This window comes from Bubalus kerabau, chromosome 23 (assembly GCF_029407905.1).
Source record: "Bubalus kerabau isolate K-KA32 ecotype Philippines breed swamp buffalo chromosome 23, PCC_UOA_SB_1v2, whole genome shotgun sequence".
NCBI classification, from domain to species: Eukaryota; Metazoa; Chordata; class Mammalia; order Artiodactyla; family Bovidae; genus Bubalus; species Bubalus kerabau.
Window position 1 is genome coordinate 3840239 of NC_073646.1, and position 13606 is coordinate 3853844.

Consider the following 13606-nt stretch of genomic DNA (forward strand, 5'->3'; position numbering starts at 1 on the left):
GCCAGGCCTCCCTGTCCATCACCAACTAGTAAAAAACGGATTCAGGTTGCCTTTCTTCCAAAGCACTGTACTGTGAGCAGTGCTTTTTAACGAAGGAGCATCACCGAGCATAGTCCCTCAGCAGCAAGGCCAGGACTAGAAACTACACTCCTTGCCTTACACCTTTCCATACACCCCACACCTTCTCTCGACGAAGAATAATTCAATGAATGCTACTCTAGTTCCATGCAGAAGGCGGAGCCTGCACTCTGATTCCTAATATCCCATTCATAGTTCATTTAAAAATACTCCTCTCTCAAAAATGTGTGTTTCTCTGGCGACACCCAAAACGCTCAGCGGAAAGTACAATGAGGATGTGGAGTCGGGCCGATTAACTTTTCACTCGTCATTCAGGATGCCCCCCTGAGTACTCCTGGTGCACTCGGTGCTGGGTTAGGACCTGCGGCTAAAGACTAGGAAACAAGACCGCAGACTGCCACTGCACTAGCCGGGGGACTCCGGAGGGAGTCTGCGGTCGAGCACAGGGATTGTGACAGTCCTGGCCCAACCGCCTTTGCGACGACTGCCAGCGAAGAGCCCCGGGACGCCAGGAAGCTGAGCGATCACGGGTAGATGCGCCCTCGGCTCCCCAGACTCGCTCAGCCTCGGGGCCGGAAGTCGGCGCCCAGAGCTCGGGCTCGGATAGGTCCACTGCGCTTGCTCGCGAGTCATGGAAACGGACTGCAACTCCCGACTTGCACTGCGACAGCGGCCAGCATAGGTAGACTCAGAAGCCAATAGATGAGCTAGGACGCTTCCGAGGAGCCAATCCCTCTGCGCAGGAGGCGGGCCCTCCCGTGACAGAATTCCACAGCAGCTCGTGGGAGTGTCCGCGACAAGAGGCTTCTGCCCCGCCCCCAGCCGTCGTTCCCGGGTCCCCAGAGAGGTGAGTCGAGTGCAGGTGGGCGCGGGTTGCAGGGCTGTCGATCGCGCTGCCGTCGCAGGCGCCACCCCCAGCTTGTACAGGCCACGTAATCGAGCCGCGCGCCAGAGTGCTGCAGCTTGGCCGAGCTCGGGCCAGCTAGGGCGCGAAGCCCGGCGTCCTCAGAGGCCGGAGCAGCTGGGCCTCGGTGCTTCCGGGGCGAGCAGCCGGCGCGCCTCCGTGAACTTTGCTCGCCTGCAGGAGGTTTCCGCTAACTACCAACCCTCGGCGTGCGCCGGGGCTTGCCTGGGCTCGCCCTGTAGCGCCCGGCGAGATGCTGGAGGTCGGCCTGAGGAGGATGCGAGAGAGCTGGTGTAGGCTACCTGGATGACAATCTAAAGTTTTCCCAGGAATTCCTGCCAGCCCATTTGGTTCCGTTGCGCATTTCCCCCTGAGACCTGTTGTGCTTGTCGCTAAAATGAAAGCAATATTTCCCCCAGTTTCCTTTTAGGACATTATGACTTTTCGCCTTTGCAAGACAGTTCAAGACGCTGGCAGGAAAACAAAAACTTCCCACTCCCAGGGACTGTGTTGTCGTCAGAAGTTTGGGCTCAAGGCCAGCGAACGAGGAGCCTCTGTCTGCATCCTTTCCTTTCCAACATCCTCAGAGGACCTTCGTTTCTAGCATCTTTCTAGTATTCAGGGCCATGGTCCCGAAGGCTTGACCTGTTTACAAGGAGAGAGAAGCTGGCTCCTGAGCCCAAAAATGGCGGCTAAAATGGAGATAACTTTGAGCTCGCAGTCCCATATTCAGGCTTCCTCCAAGCAGGAGAGACATATAATAGCAAAGCTAGAAGAAAAACGGGAACCCACTCTGCAAAAAGACTGGCCCGATCCTGAGCTCTCCCGCCAGAGTTTTAGACGGTTTTGTTACCAAGAGGCGTCTGGACCCCAGGAAGCACTCTCCCACCTCCGGCAGCTGTGCCGTCAGTGGCTGCAGCCCGAGGTGCACACCAAGGAGCAGATTTTGGAGCTCTTGGTGCTGGAGCAGTTCCTGAACATCCTGCCCGCGGAGATCCAGGCTCGGGCCAGGCATCGATGTCCAGTGAGCAGCAAGGAGATCGTGACCCTTGTGGAAGATTTTCATCGAGCAGCCAAGGGACCAAAGCAGTGGGTAAGAAGTATACTTTCTTGTCATCCCCAGGATTTCTTTTTCATCTGGTTCGTGTTTGGTCTCTGGACCCTTCCCTAGAGAGAGGAGTCCAGAATTTCAAATGTTGCTTCTGGCCTCTGTTTGGAACCCTACTCCCCTCACCCTTGCTGGGATGGGAGGTGTTACAAGTTTTCAGAAAACACAGCCACAGGCACTCCAGTGAGAAAGTAGAGCTCTTGAATCTTTGCTGACAGATCTCCCCCAACCCATCCCTCTTGAAGCTTTCCTACAATCAAGATTCTTAGTAGACAAGAGTCATACTGTTGGTAGGAATTTCATCTGGGGGGCATTTTACTAGCTCTTGTCCCAGCATATTGCCTTTGACTCAGGGAACTCCAGCTCAATTGGCCAGTATTCCTTCCAACCCCCACCCCCAAATTATACCCCAGTAGGGGCCTAGGGAGGAAGCAGTTAGGGAACAGGGTTAGGGCAGTTCTCTTAGAGCCCTATCACTACTTAGATTTTGTTAATCAAGAGTGTCTTGGGCAGAATAATTTATAGATAAGGGTGGTTTTTCGGAGAAGGCAATGGCACCCCACTCCAGTACTCTTGCCTGGAAAATCCCATGGACGGAGGAGCCTGGGAGGCTGCAGTCCATGGGGTCGCTAAGAGTCAGACACGACTGAGCGACTTCACATTCACTTTTCACTTTCATGCATTGGAGAAGGAAATGGCAACCCACTCCAGTGTTTTTGCCTGGAGAATCCCAGGGACGGGGGAGCCTGGTGGGCTGCCGTCTCTGGGGTCGCACAGAGTCAGACATGACTGAAGCGACGTAGCAGCAAGGGTGGTTTTAAATGCCTCTTCCCATACTGCTTCCTAATCCTACAGAGCCTGTTTCCAGCAGAAGCAGGGCAGTATAGGGTAGGAACCTGCTGGATGGGTGTCATGGTTGACCCTGATATTTGTGCCTGCTCTCTGATGATTTTGACCCAGACCTTGAGAAGGGGCCAAGCTGTGGGGACATTTACTCAGGAAGTATCAGCTGATTTGGAGCAGGTTCCTTTTGGTCATTCTACACATCCTTCCCTTTGCTTCCTTTGAGAGTTTCAGCAGTCTCTATCAAAATTGACACCCACCCCCCCCAGACCCTGCCCGCCCTGGACATTATCAGAAATTTCCAGGGAACAACAGTCATTACAGAGCAGTGAAAGGTCAAGCTGCCCTCAGTCAGTCCTCCAGTTGTTCTCTAACGTGGGGGACTTGTTCCTAGGTGGCTGTTTGTATGGAGGGCCAGAAGGTGCTTTTGGAGAAAACTGGATCCCAACTGGGAGAACAGGAACTGCCAGACTTTGAACCACAAACTCCTAGGAGATATCCCAGGGAGGAGACATCCCAGGCAGGATCTCAGGATCAGCGGAGTCCCCCTCATTGGGAAAAATCCCTGCTCCTCCAGGAACCAACCTCCAGATTGGCTGAGACAGGTAAACACTCTGTGTGTCTTCTCTCCCTCTCAACAGCGCTTCATCTCTATCAAAGCATCTCAGGGTTCTGAAAAGCCACAGATTAGCTATTGAGCTTTTCTTCAATATTGTATGGAGCAATATGGAGCAAGCATCTGGAGAAAAGACACTTGCTCCATGGTATGTAATAGTAGATCTTGATTCCCTAACAAACGTCATTAATTAGAATTGTAGTAATACTATATGTAAGTGTGCTATTACCATTTTCTTCTCATGACTCTTTGACAATCCAGTACACAGAGGATTGTTTTAGTGCCTGCTTTTCTGTCCCTTTCAGAGCTGCTGATCAGTTCAGTTGCTCAGTCATGTCCTACTCTTTGCGACCCCATGGACTGCAGGACACCAGGCTTCCTTGTCCATCACCAACTTCCAACTCTCAGAGCTTGCTCAAACTCATGTCTATTGAGTTGATGATGCCATAGTGAAGACAAATTCACATATGACCACTGATGAACTTCCATTCAAGCTGTGGCTGAGTTTCATCACTTAAAACGGTCCCGTGTTTAGAAAGGCCCTAAACAGGGTTCTGCTCATTAGAGCAAAAAGACTCTCTTGGTATTATTTTCTGCCCCTTCCTCCTCCTGTGACATTAATGAAACACTTTGATTTGATTATTGTCAAAACTCAGGAATGGAGACCTAGGGCATCCAGCAAGAAGGCTCTGTGGTCCAGGCTGAGGTTCTGCCCCATAACCTGGCCTTCATGATCCTGAAGAAAGTTGACCCTACGTACTCCCTTCTGCCTTAGCAGAGGCAGCTGGGTTCCGTGCTGTCTATATCTCCTTTTATTTGATTCCAGAGTGGATGAAGTCTCATGCTCAAGGTTCACCCATGTTATAGCAGTGTGCTTCCCTGGTGGTTCAAATGGTACCTGCCTGCAATGCAGAGAATCTGCCTGCAATGCAGGAGATCCGGGTTCGATCCCTGGGTCAGGAAGATCCCCTGGAGAAGGGGATAACTACCCACTCCAGTATTCTTACCTCGGGAATCCCATGGACAAAGGTGCCTGGCGGGCTACAGTCCCTGGGGTTGTAAATAGTTGGACACAACTGAGCAATTAACATATTCAGCATGTGTCAGTACTTCATTCCTTTTTAGGGCTGAATGATATTCCACTCTGTGGACATTTTGTTTGTTTTCAGTTGATAGACGCTTGTGTTGTTTCCACTTTTTAGCTGTTATGAATAATATTGCTGTGAACATCTGTGTACAAGTTTTCGTGCGGGCGTCTGTTTTCATTTCTCTTGGGTCTATACCAAGAGAAATTCCAGTACCAATTCCAGGAGTGGAATTGCTGGGTCCTATGGTGAAAGTGCAGAGAAGGCAATGGCACCCCACTCCAGTACTCTTGCCTGGAGAATCCCATGGACGGATAAGCCTGGTGGGCTGCAGTCCATGGGGTCGCTAAGAGTTGGACACGACTGAGCGACTTCACTTTCACCTTTCACTTTCATGCATTGGAGAAGGAAATGGCAACCCACTCCAGTGTTCTTGCCTGGAGAATCCCAGGGACGGGGGAGCCTGGTGGGCTGCCGTCTATGGGGTCGCACAGGGTCGGACACGACTGAAGCGACTTAGCAGCAGCAGCAGCATGGTGAAAGTGACAGTGAAAGTTGCTCAGTTGTGTCCGACTCTTTGTGACCCCATGGACTATACAGTCCATGGAATTGTCTAGGCCAGAATGCTGGAGTGGGTAGCCTTTCCCTTCTCCAGGGGATCTTCTCAACCCAGGGATTGAACCCAAGTCTCCCACATTGCAGGCAGATTCTTTACCAGCTGAGCCTCAAGGGAAGCCCAGGTCCTATGGTAACTCTCTGTTTAACTTTTCGATGTTGGACTTTTCCGAGGTGGCTGCACTATTTTATTTCCAGCAGTCTGTGAGCATTCCAGTTTCTCTACATCCTTGTTGACACTTGTTATTGCTGGTGCTTTTGATTATATCCATTCTATTAGGTGTGAAATGGAGTCTCTTGGAGCTTTTGAATTATTTCCCTCATGACTACTGCTGTTGAGCATCTTTTTGTGTGCCTATTGGCCAATTGTACTAATATATCTTCTTTGGAGAAATATCAGTTCAGATCCTTTGCTCATTTTTAAACTAGGTTGATCTTTTTATTGTCGTTACAAGAGTTCTTTACATAATCTGGACACCAGACTCTCATATATAATTTTCAAATGTTTTCTCCCATTCTGTGGATTATCTTTTTACTTTCTTGATAGTATCCTTTGAAGCACAAATGTTTTGAATGTTGAGGAGATCCAGTTTATCTTTTTGTTTGCTTGTACTTTTGGTGACGTATCTAAAATACTGTTGCCTAATCCAATGTCACAAAGACTTACACCTTTGTTCTATTCAAAGAGAGAGATTTAGCTGTTACATTTATGTCTTTGATCCATTTTGAGTTAATTTTTGTGTTGTGAGTCAGGGTCCAACTTCATTCTTTTATGTATAGAAATCCAGTTGTTCCAGCACCACTTGTTGAAAAGACATCTTTACCCCCATTGAATTACCATGACAACCTTGTTGAAAAGCAATTGACCATAATTGTGTGGGCTGCTTTTTAAATCTTAATTTAAAGTTAAATAAAAATTCATTTTCTCAGTCACACAAGCCATATTCCAAGTACTCAGTAGCCACATGTGGCTAGTGGCTGCCATGTTGAATACGTCTTCCACATGGCAGGAATCCTCCAACTTGCCCACAGGCCACTCAAACTCATTTCTCTCCTGATTCTTAATCCTGGTAGTCAGAAGTTACAGAGTTTCTGTAATGAGGGTACATGACTGGCCCATATCCCAGTTGACATATGCTATCTGTCAACCTTGTAATGAGCAAAAACACCACACTCACTAGATTTATCATTATTTGAAGAGAGAGTGGTGGTCAGTGTCCATATAAGTGAGGGTGTATTTGTAGTGTTGAAGTTTCTGATGGGCTTGCTTCCCCCTATTTCTCCTTTCCTAAACCTTTTCCCAAAGGTAGGAAGGAGGCAGGGGTTGGAGAACATGGTCCCTAACTTTAGTATAAGTCAGAATACCCCCAGGCTCCCCCTGTTACCTGAAGACTTCCAGGCCCTACCTCCAGAGCTTCTGACCCAGCAGCTGTGGGGAAGCAGGGGCAGCCTGTTTGGTTGACAGGTGCCCCAGATGCATCTAATGTGAGCAGCCCAGTGGAGAACCGCACCTCGAGAAACTTTGTGTGTATTCAGAGCTCTTTTGCTGAGGTTCTTTCTTCGAAGCCCAGAAATGAAGCATATTCTTTCTAATTGTAGAGACCCCCAGGACGAAAAGTGACAACAAGGAGAATCCACAGCAGGAAGGGGCTAAAGGGGCAAAGCCATGTGTGTTGTCAGTGGGCAGACCGAAAGGGAGTGGCCTGCAGAGTCCCGAACCCAGAGGGGCAAGTCTGAGTGAGCCCCGGCTATCCCAGAGGCAGTTCAGCAACCCCAGCGCCCAGAAGCCCTTTGCTCACTACCAGAGACATTGCAGGGAACTGGAGTACATCGGTGCCCCTCTGAAAAGCCACCCACTGAGAGAGCTGAAGAAGAGCAAGGGGAGCAGAAGGAGCCTGAGCAACCACCTGCAGCGTCTCAGTCACCAGCCGGCCCGCTCGGCAAAGAAACCTTACAAATGTGATGAATGTGGGAAAAGCTTCACGTGGAATTCAGAGCTGAAAAGGCACCAGCGAGTCCACACGGGGGAGAGGCCCTACACGTGCGGAGAGTGTGGGAACTGCTTTGGCCGGCAATCCACCCTGAAGCTGCACCAGCGGATCCACACGGGGGAGAAGCCATACCAGTGTGGTCAGTGTGGGAAAAGCTTTCGCCAGAGCTCCAACCTTCACCAGCATCACAGGCTTCACCATGGGGACTGAGGGCAGGCAGGCAGGCCTGGGTCCTCGCTGTTTACAAGGAAGGTACTTGCATTCCTCCTTCCCCTTGCTCGCGTGTAAATCACACTTACGAGGAAGAAAGCAAGGGGTGCCTGTCCAGGAGGAGGCTGAAGGGGACCTGATATGTCTGGTGATGGGGAAGAAGTGGCAGGTCTGGGCCTTGGGTCAGAGAGCACTGAGGTGTCTGGTGGAGAGCGGGGAGTCCCACTGAGGGAGAATCAGGACAATCCTGCAGGTGTGCCCCACACCTTGATGTTAACTCTCCACCTGCTGCTTTATTTATCCTGTAACTATGTTCAAGGATAAATCTTACATATAGTTATGCGTTTGCTTCCATACCTGACAATCTTTATCATGCGCATACTCTTTTAATAAAAATGAGTGATCCACAAGAATTTCAAAGCAGAAGTTCATTGGAATGTAAATTCCCTAATATTCTTCCTGTCATTCCTGGCTGTTCATAACAAAGACGCGTGAAATGGAAGTGTGGATCTGCTTGTGTGAGGAGGGGTCTTCAAGTATTGGTGGTGTTAACAAAATAAACACACACATACACACACTGAGGGATCTTTTTATATCAAAGCACTTTTGATTTGGTGAAATAAAATCATGGCTGCCATAGCCCCCACCCGTAGCGAGAGAAGCTACCAGAAGTAAGACTGCTAAGGAGACACAAAGGGAGTCCTTCCTAGAGTCTTTTCTCACTCAGGCCAGTAGCTTTAAGCACAACAAAATGATTGGAATGATGAAAATATTCTAAAACCAAATTATTTCAGAACATGTACTAAAAATCACTGACACGTTCATTAATTTTACGCCATGTAAGTTATGTCTCAGTTAAGTTTCCAAGAATGACAAAAGGTGGCAGTATGTTGAATGCAAGAGGACAAAACATTTTGTCCGTTGGGCTAAGAGATAATTAATGGGAGCCCAGTGGTCTGCCCCATCATTTTTGGTGGCCCTTCAGACTAGTCTGAGGTCCCCTTCCCAACAATTACATCAGCCTTGTTGGGAGGACAGGAGCAGTGTGTTTTCAGCAGTGGAAGGGAGGCCAGAGCCACAAAAACCTGCGAGAGGCACAGTCTCAGGAAATGGCAGAGCCCAGGAGGTGACGCTGCAGAGAGCTGCATAGTTCATATGAAATGGGGCTGTCCAGGCTAAAGACAGTGTTCAGAAGAAGAGTTTTCAGGTGTTTATTTTACCTTTTGGTTCGCAGGTGGGCTGTCCTCTTGCTGTGTCTCCTCGTGGTGGAAAGGCAGAGGGAGTTCTGTGGGATCTCTTGAGGGCACTAATCCCATTCATGAGGGCTCCATCCTCATGACCTGCCTCCTAAGACCATCATGTTGGGGGTTAGGTTTTCAGCACAGGAATTAGGGGAAACACAGACATTCAGATCACAGCACCTAGTGTGCATGAAATTTGGCTTTGGGCAGACCTAGACTCAACCCCAGCTTTAGTTCCCCTTTCAAACCTGTTTCTTCAACTTTAAATGCAAGGATCCGAGGTATTTGCCTCCATCATGGTGGATACCCCCACACTCGAAGGCAAAAGTCTCCATGGGGCATAAATGCCTCACCCATTAAGAGACCCGGACCCCTCAGGGTGGCTCTGAGGTCTGCTCCAGCCACTATGGCAGTGTGGACCAGTGGGCACGGGTGCCCCTGGTAGAACTGACCAACAGAAAAAGTGGGAGGTGATCAACTGTCCCATACTCCTCTTTACAAACCTTTTCAAAAATCACAGCATCTTACTGGAGGAAAAACCAAGATTCTCCAAACTGCCTGTTGCATAGTTTCTTCTTCCACACCCTGATGAGCTGTCATCTGAGCTCTTGTTAGAAATTTTCGTGGACAGGGGAACTCATTGCAACATTTTATTTGGAGGGCCATCCTAGTTGCTTTAAATTCTAAGAAGCTGGACTTCCAGCCACTCAGGCTTGTGCACCTGGAGCCCTGGTTGCTTCTGTGAATACCTTGGAGAGGGGATGGGCCGGCGCAGAGGTCCAGGAAGGAGAGGGCTCATGTTACAGATCCACAGGAAGGCTCCATAAACATCGGTCCATCTGAACTCCTGAATGCAGGGAAGAAGTCCACCAGCGCAATGTGTCTTCAGGGTACCTCAGTGACCCAGACACCTCCAGAATACATGCCTCTGTGTGTCCACTTCTGAGGCATTTACCACACTGAGCAGGACGATTTCCTGGAAAACAGGCTGTCTTCTGGAAGAGATGACAAGAGTCCTCTCTGATCCAGGATTGTGAGAATTGGAGGTCAAGGATCACACCAGAAGTCAGACACATGCCCTCAGAGGGAGAAATTGGAGCTAAGGAGAAAATTCTGATGGGGAAGTTTGCTTCTAAAGTGTTAAGGACTCATGGGGGCTCCCCTGGTGGTCCAGTGGTTAAGACTTCACGCTCCCAATGCAGGGGGCCTGGGTTGGATCCCTGGTCAAGGAACCGGATCCTGCATGCCACTAAGACCGGGTACAGCCAAAATAAATAAATAAAAATAAACGTTAAAAAAAAATAAGAATAAAGAGTAAGGGGTGGGCGGAGTCGGTGGGGGCAACTAGTTAGATCCCAAAGGACTGTTCACCCTGAGTCTGCTGAGGAGCTGAGTGGGAAGTGCTCCCCCACAGCCTATTTATGCACCTGCTCCTCTTTCATCTTGATTTCCTGCTCAGTCTGGAGCCTTGCCCCAAACCCCAGGGAAAACTCCTATGCTCAGTCCTTTGAAACTATAAGACACTTTCCCCTTGCAACAGGTGGGTTTTACTCAAGGAAATAGTGCCTAAACCAGGACACATGTCTTTTCAGTATTTTTTAAAATCCTTTTGGGAACTGCATTCTATATTAACATCCGGTTTATTTAATTTTTAGTTTGGTTGCATACTATTGAGAAAATTGCAATGCACATAGATCAGTAGTTGCAAATGTTAATGGTTCTAATAGCTCATTTACAAGATACTCTGCACAGAAAAGGCAAAAGCAGCTTTACTATCAGGTCTGCACAAAAATACAAAAATATGTCATGCTGATAGCATAAATTATTTATATGTCTCTGATACATTATTTTGTATATTACATTTAAATATTTTACTGCAGCTTTAAAATACTTATTTCAATTTTTTTAATTCAAAGACAATTTTTTCAATTGAGATATAATTTATATACCATAACTTCATTCTTTTTTGAAAATATTTTATTTATTTATTTGGCATCGCTGGGTCTTAGTTGTAGCATGCGGCATCTTGAATCTTCATTGCAGCATGCGAACTCTTAGTTGCAACATATGGGATCTAGTTCCCTGACCAGGGTTTGAACCTGGACCCCCTCCTTTGGGAGCATGGAGTCATAACCATTGGACCACAGGGAAGCCCCAAATTGATCCCTTTAAGTACAAAGTTCAGTGGGTTTTTAAAAAAATTATAGTCACAAAGTTGTACAACCAGATCCATGTCTTTGAGAGACACAAAAGTTGCTTCTTCACAGGGAGTTAGCTAATCACACACATGTTGCTGCAGTTGAACTTGACCAGGAGACAGCCTGGGACAATAAGATCAGCACTGGGGGAGGCTGAAGAGCCCGGGTCCATTTCCAGTGCTGCAGGCAGCCACTTACTGAGCTCTGCGATGCTCGCACCTCAGTTGCCTTATCAGTAAAATGAGGTACACCCTCAGAATGCTCCCTAGTTTTCTTTTCAGGTCTACTCTGAGCTGCCCATCAAACCTCAAAAATTTGGTTCTTTCTTGGACCAAAATAAAGGTGACCCTCAGCTCAATGGTGTAGATTCTTGTTGGAGGCTTTGGACACAGGATCCCCAGGGAAGAGAAAGCAGAGGTGTAACATCCCAAGGAGAGGAGTTTATCACCCACCTTGTATTCACTCTCTGGGTCTCTGGCCCTTCTCACCCAGCATCCTGGTTCCTGGGCTGTCACTGCAAATCCTCCATCCAGGTTGCTGCCTCTTGTCACCCTCTGGGTGTGACACTGAACCCGTGTGGATCTCTTAGGATGGCCAGAGTGCTCCAGCTCCAGGAGCTCCAGCATCTGCTCCTGCGTGGGCATCTCTGGCCTTAGCCACTGATGGAACAGTCTCTGGAGGTGACTAAGAGCCTCTCTGGCCCAGTTGCCTTATCCTGGCAGAGGGGCCTAATGCACTGACAGGAGCCTTTCAGGACCAGGATGATGGGCTTGTAGGTTGGATTCCTGCCCCCAGGTGGTTTCTTTTATCAGAAGGCTCTCCAGTCCTGGGGAATGGAATTCCAGGGCATCAGAGTTTGCAACCATCTTATGGCTCAGGGGATAGCCTCATACCATTGGGACTGAACCTGGTCTCTCTGTAAGGTGTGCTTTGGCATCTGGGTTCTCCCATTTCTGGCTGTTTTTCACCAAAAACAGTACAAGTGAGCAGGAAAAGCTTACTATACATGGGGTCAGCTGACACATTAGCTAAGACCTTTGCTGAGTTCTCCATTAGGACCCTGTGCCCTTCCCAGAAGCCTCCAATCATGTAGTCAAGTCAGTGTTTAGCTGTCAGCTTGTCTTGCTGGACAGGTGCAACCTCTCTCATAGCATAACATACCTCTTCTCTATCGCACTGAACACAGCTATGCTGTCCTCCTCATTTTTGATTAACAATTTCCCTAGAAAGCTTAGAGAAACTGTAAACTCATGAGAGGCAAGCTTTCTCTCTACAAAGCCACCAACCACCAAGTCACCTAAACCAGAAACTTCCGAGTCATCTCTGACTCCCTGCTCTCTCATGCCACCAAATCATCACTTTTTCCTCCTCAATCTGTCTCGAAGCCACGCCATCTTCCTTGTTCCCATGACCCCCCTTCAGACCCTCATCTTTCACTCACTCTGTTGCAGTAATCTCCTGAGTGTCTGTCATCTCCGGGCTTGTGCTAATCTGCAGCATCTGACTACAGTCAACCCCACAACGTTGACACCCTGTCCTTGCCTTCCTGTCAGTCCAGGCCAGTGCTGTTGGATAAGGGTGGATACAGAAGAAGTTAGATTTGAGAGAGATAGGGTTGAGGTAGAATTCACAGGACTTGATGATTGAAAGTTTAAGGCACAAAGGAAGGAGTATTGGTTGGTAGCATGAGCAATTGTATGCACATGGCGCCAGGTACTGGAGGCAAACAGATCAAAGACTAAAAGCGTGAGTTTGGTTTTGGATATCTGGGGTTTTTTTGCTTTTTGTTTTTTAAATTTTATTGGCGTATAGTTAATTAACAATGTGTTAGTTTCGAGTGTATAGCAAAGTGATTCAGTTATACATCTGCATATATTCATTCTTTTTCAGATTCTCTTCTCAAATAGATTTTCACAGAATATTGAGTAGAGTTCTCTGTGCTATACAGTTGGTCCTTGTTGGTTACCTATTTTATATATAGTAATGTGTGTATGCTCATCCCAAGCTCCTGATTTTACCACCCCCCCCCCCACAAACTTTGGTAACCATAAGTTTATTTTTTACATTTGTGAGTATGTAAAATTTCTTTTTATTTATTTTCTAAATAAGTTCATTTGTATCATTTTTTTAAAAAATTAGATTCCACATATGAGTAATATATGATATTTGTCTTTCTCTGACTTACTTCACTTAGTATGCCAATCTCTAGGTTGATCCATGTTGCTGCCTCAGAGACCCCAAAGGAAGATCTCTTATTGGCAGTTGAATACAGGGATTTAGGGTGCAGGACAAAGGAAAAATTGGGGCTAGACATAAAGGGAGGTATTGTAGTCATGGAAGCAGGGAACCATGCACGCAAGTGATCCCAGGATACACTCAAACCAGAAGCATGTTAGAAGTCGGCTGGGAGCACACAGAAGTCATGCAAGCCTGGCATTAATTCTAGAAAGAAGTGTCAACTTTTAAAACAACACACAACTTAAAAGTTGTGAATCAAGTTTATTCAGTGTCTTACTGAGGACTAAAGCTGGAGAAACAGCCTCTCAGCTGAGAAACTGTTCTGGAGAAATTAGGGGTAAGGTCACGATATATGTGACTTTAACACAGGGGTATGCAGCACACCCCTTCTTAGAAGGTACTGTTAATTCAAAAGGAACAGATATCTTAAATGTTTTTAGTGTTTTTCTAAGTACGGTAAGATATAAGAATTTGGATTC

General features: G+C 47.6%; 1 protein-coding gene across 3 annotated transcripts; it reads left to right on the forward strand.

Moving 5' to 3' along the window:
* Nucleotides 1-797: 797 nt before the first annotated feature.
* On the forward strand, nucleotides 798-7863 carry ZNF174 (zinc finger protein 174). 3 transcript variants are annotated; one of them, XM_055562234.1, is made up of 4 exons: nucleotides 798-925; nucleotides 1402-2075; nucleotides 3328-3538; nucleotides 6849-7863. In XM_055562234.1, exons 2-4 carry the CDS (start codon nucleotides 1668-1670, stop codon nucleotides 7448-7450), a joined length of 1221 nt encoding a protein of 406 aa, XP_055418209.1. In that variant the 5' UTR covers nucleotides 798-925; nucleotides 1402-1667; the 3' UTR covers nucleotides 7451-7863. The 3 variants fall into 3 exon arrangements, with proteins under 3 accessions (XP_055418209.1, XP_055418210.1, XP_055418208.1); XM_055562235.1 differs by lacking the exons at nucleotides 798-925; nucleotides 6849-7863 and adding exons at nucleotides 3855-3866; nucleotides 4000-4082 and having other exon boundaries at nucleotides 934-2075; XM_055562233.1 differs by lacking the exon at nucleotides 798-925 and having other exon boundaries at nucleotides 934-2075.
* Nucleotides 7864-13606: the final 5743 nt, after the last annotated feature.

What these genes read in the sequence shown, in the direction of transcription:
- ZNF174 (XM_055562234.1), top strand. Translation starts at nt 1,668, where the DNA reads ATGGCGGCTAAAATGGAGATAACTTTGAGCTCGCAGTCCCATATTCAG. An exon ending in CCAAGGGACCAAAGCAGTGG is followed by an intron (nt 2,076 to 3,327) that starts GTAAGAAGTATA and finishes ACTTGTTCCTAG; the next exon opens with GTGGCTGTTTGTATGGAGGG. An exon ending in CTCCAGATTGGCTGAGACAG is followed by an intron (nt 3,539 to 6,848) that starts GTAAACACTCTG and finishes TTCTAATTGTAG; the next exon opens with AGACCCCCAGGACGAAAAGT.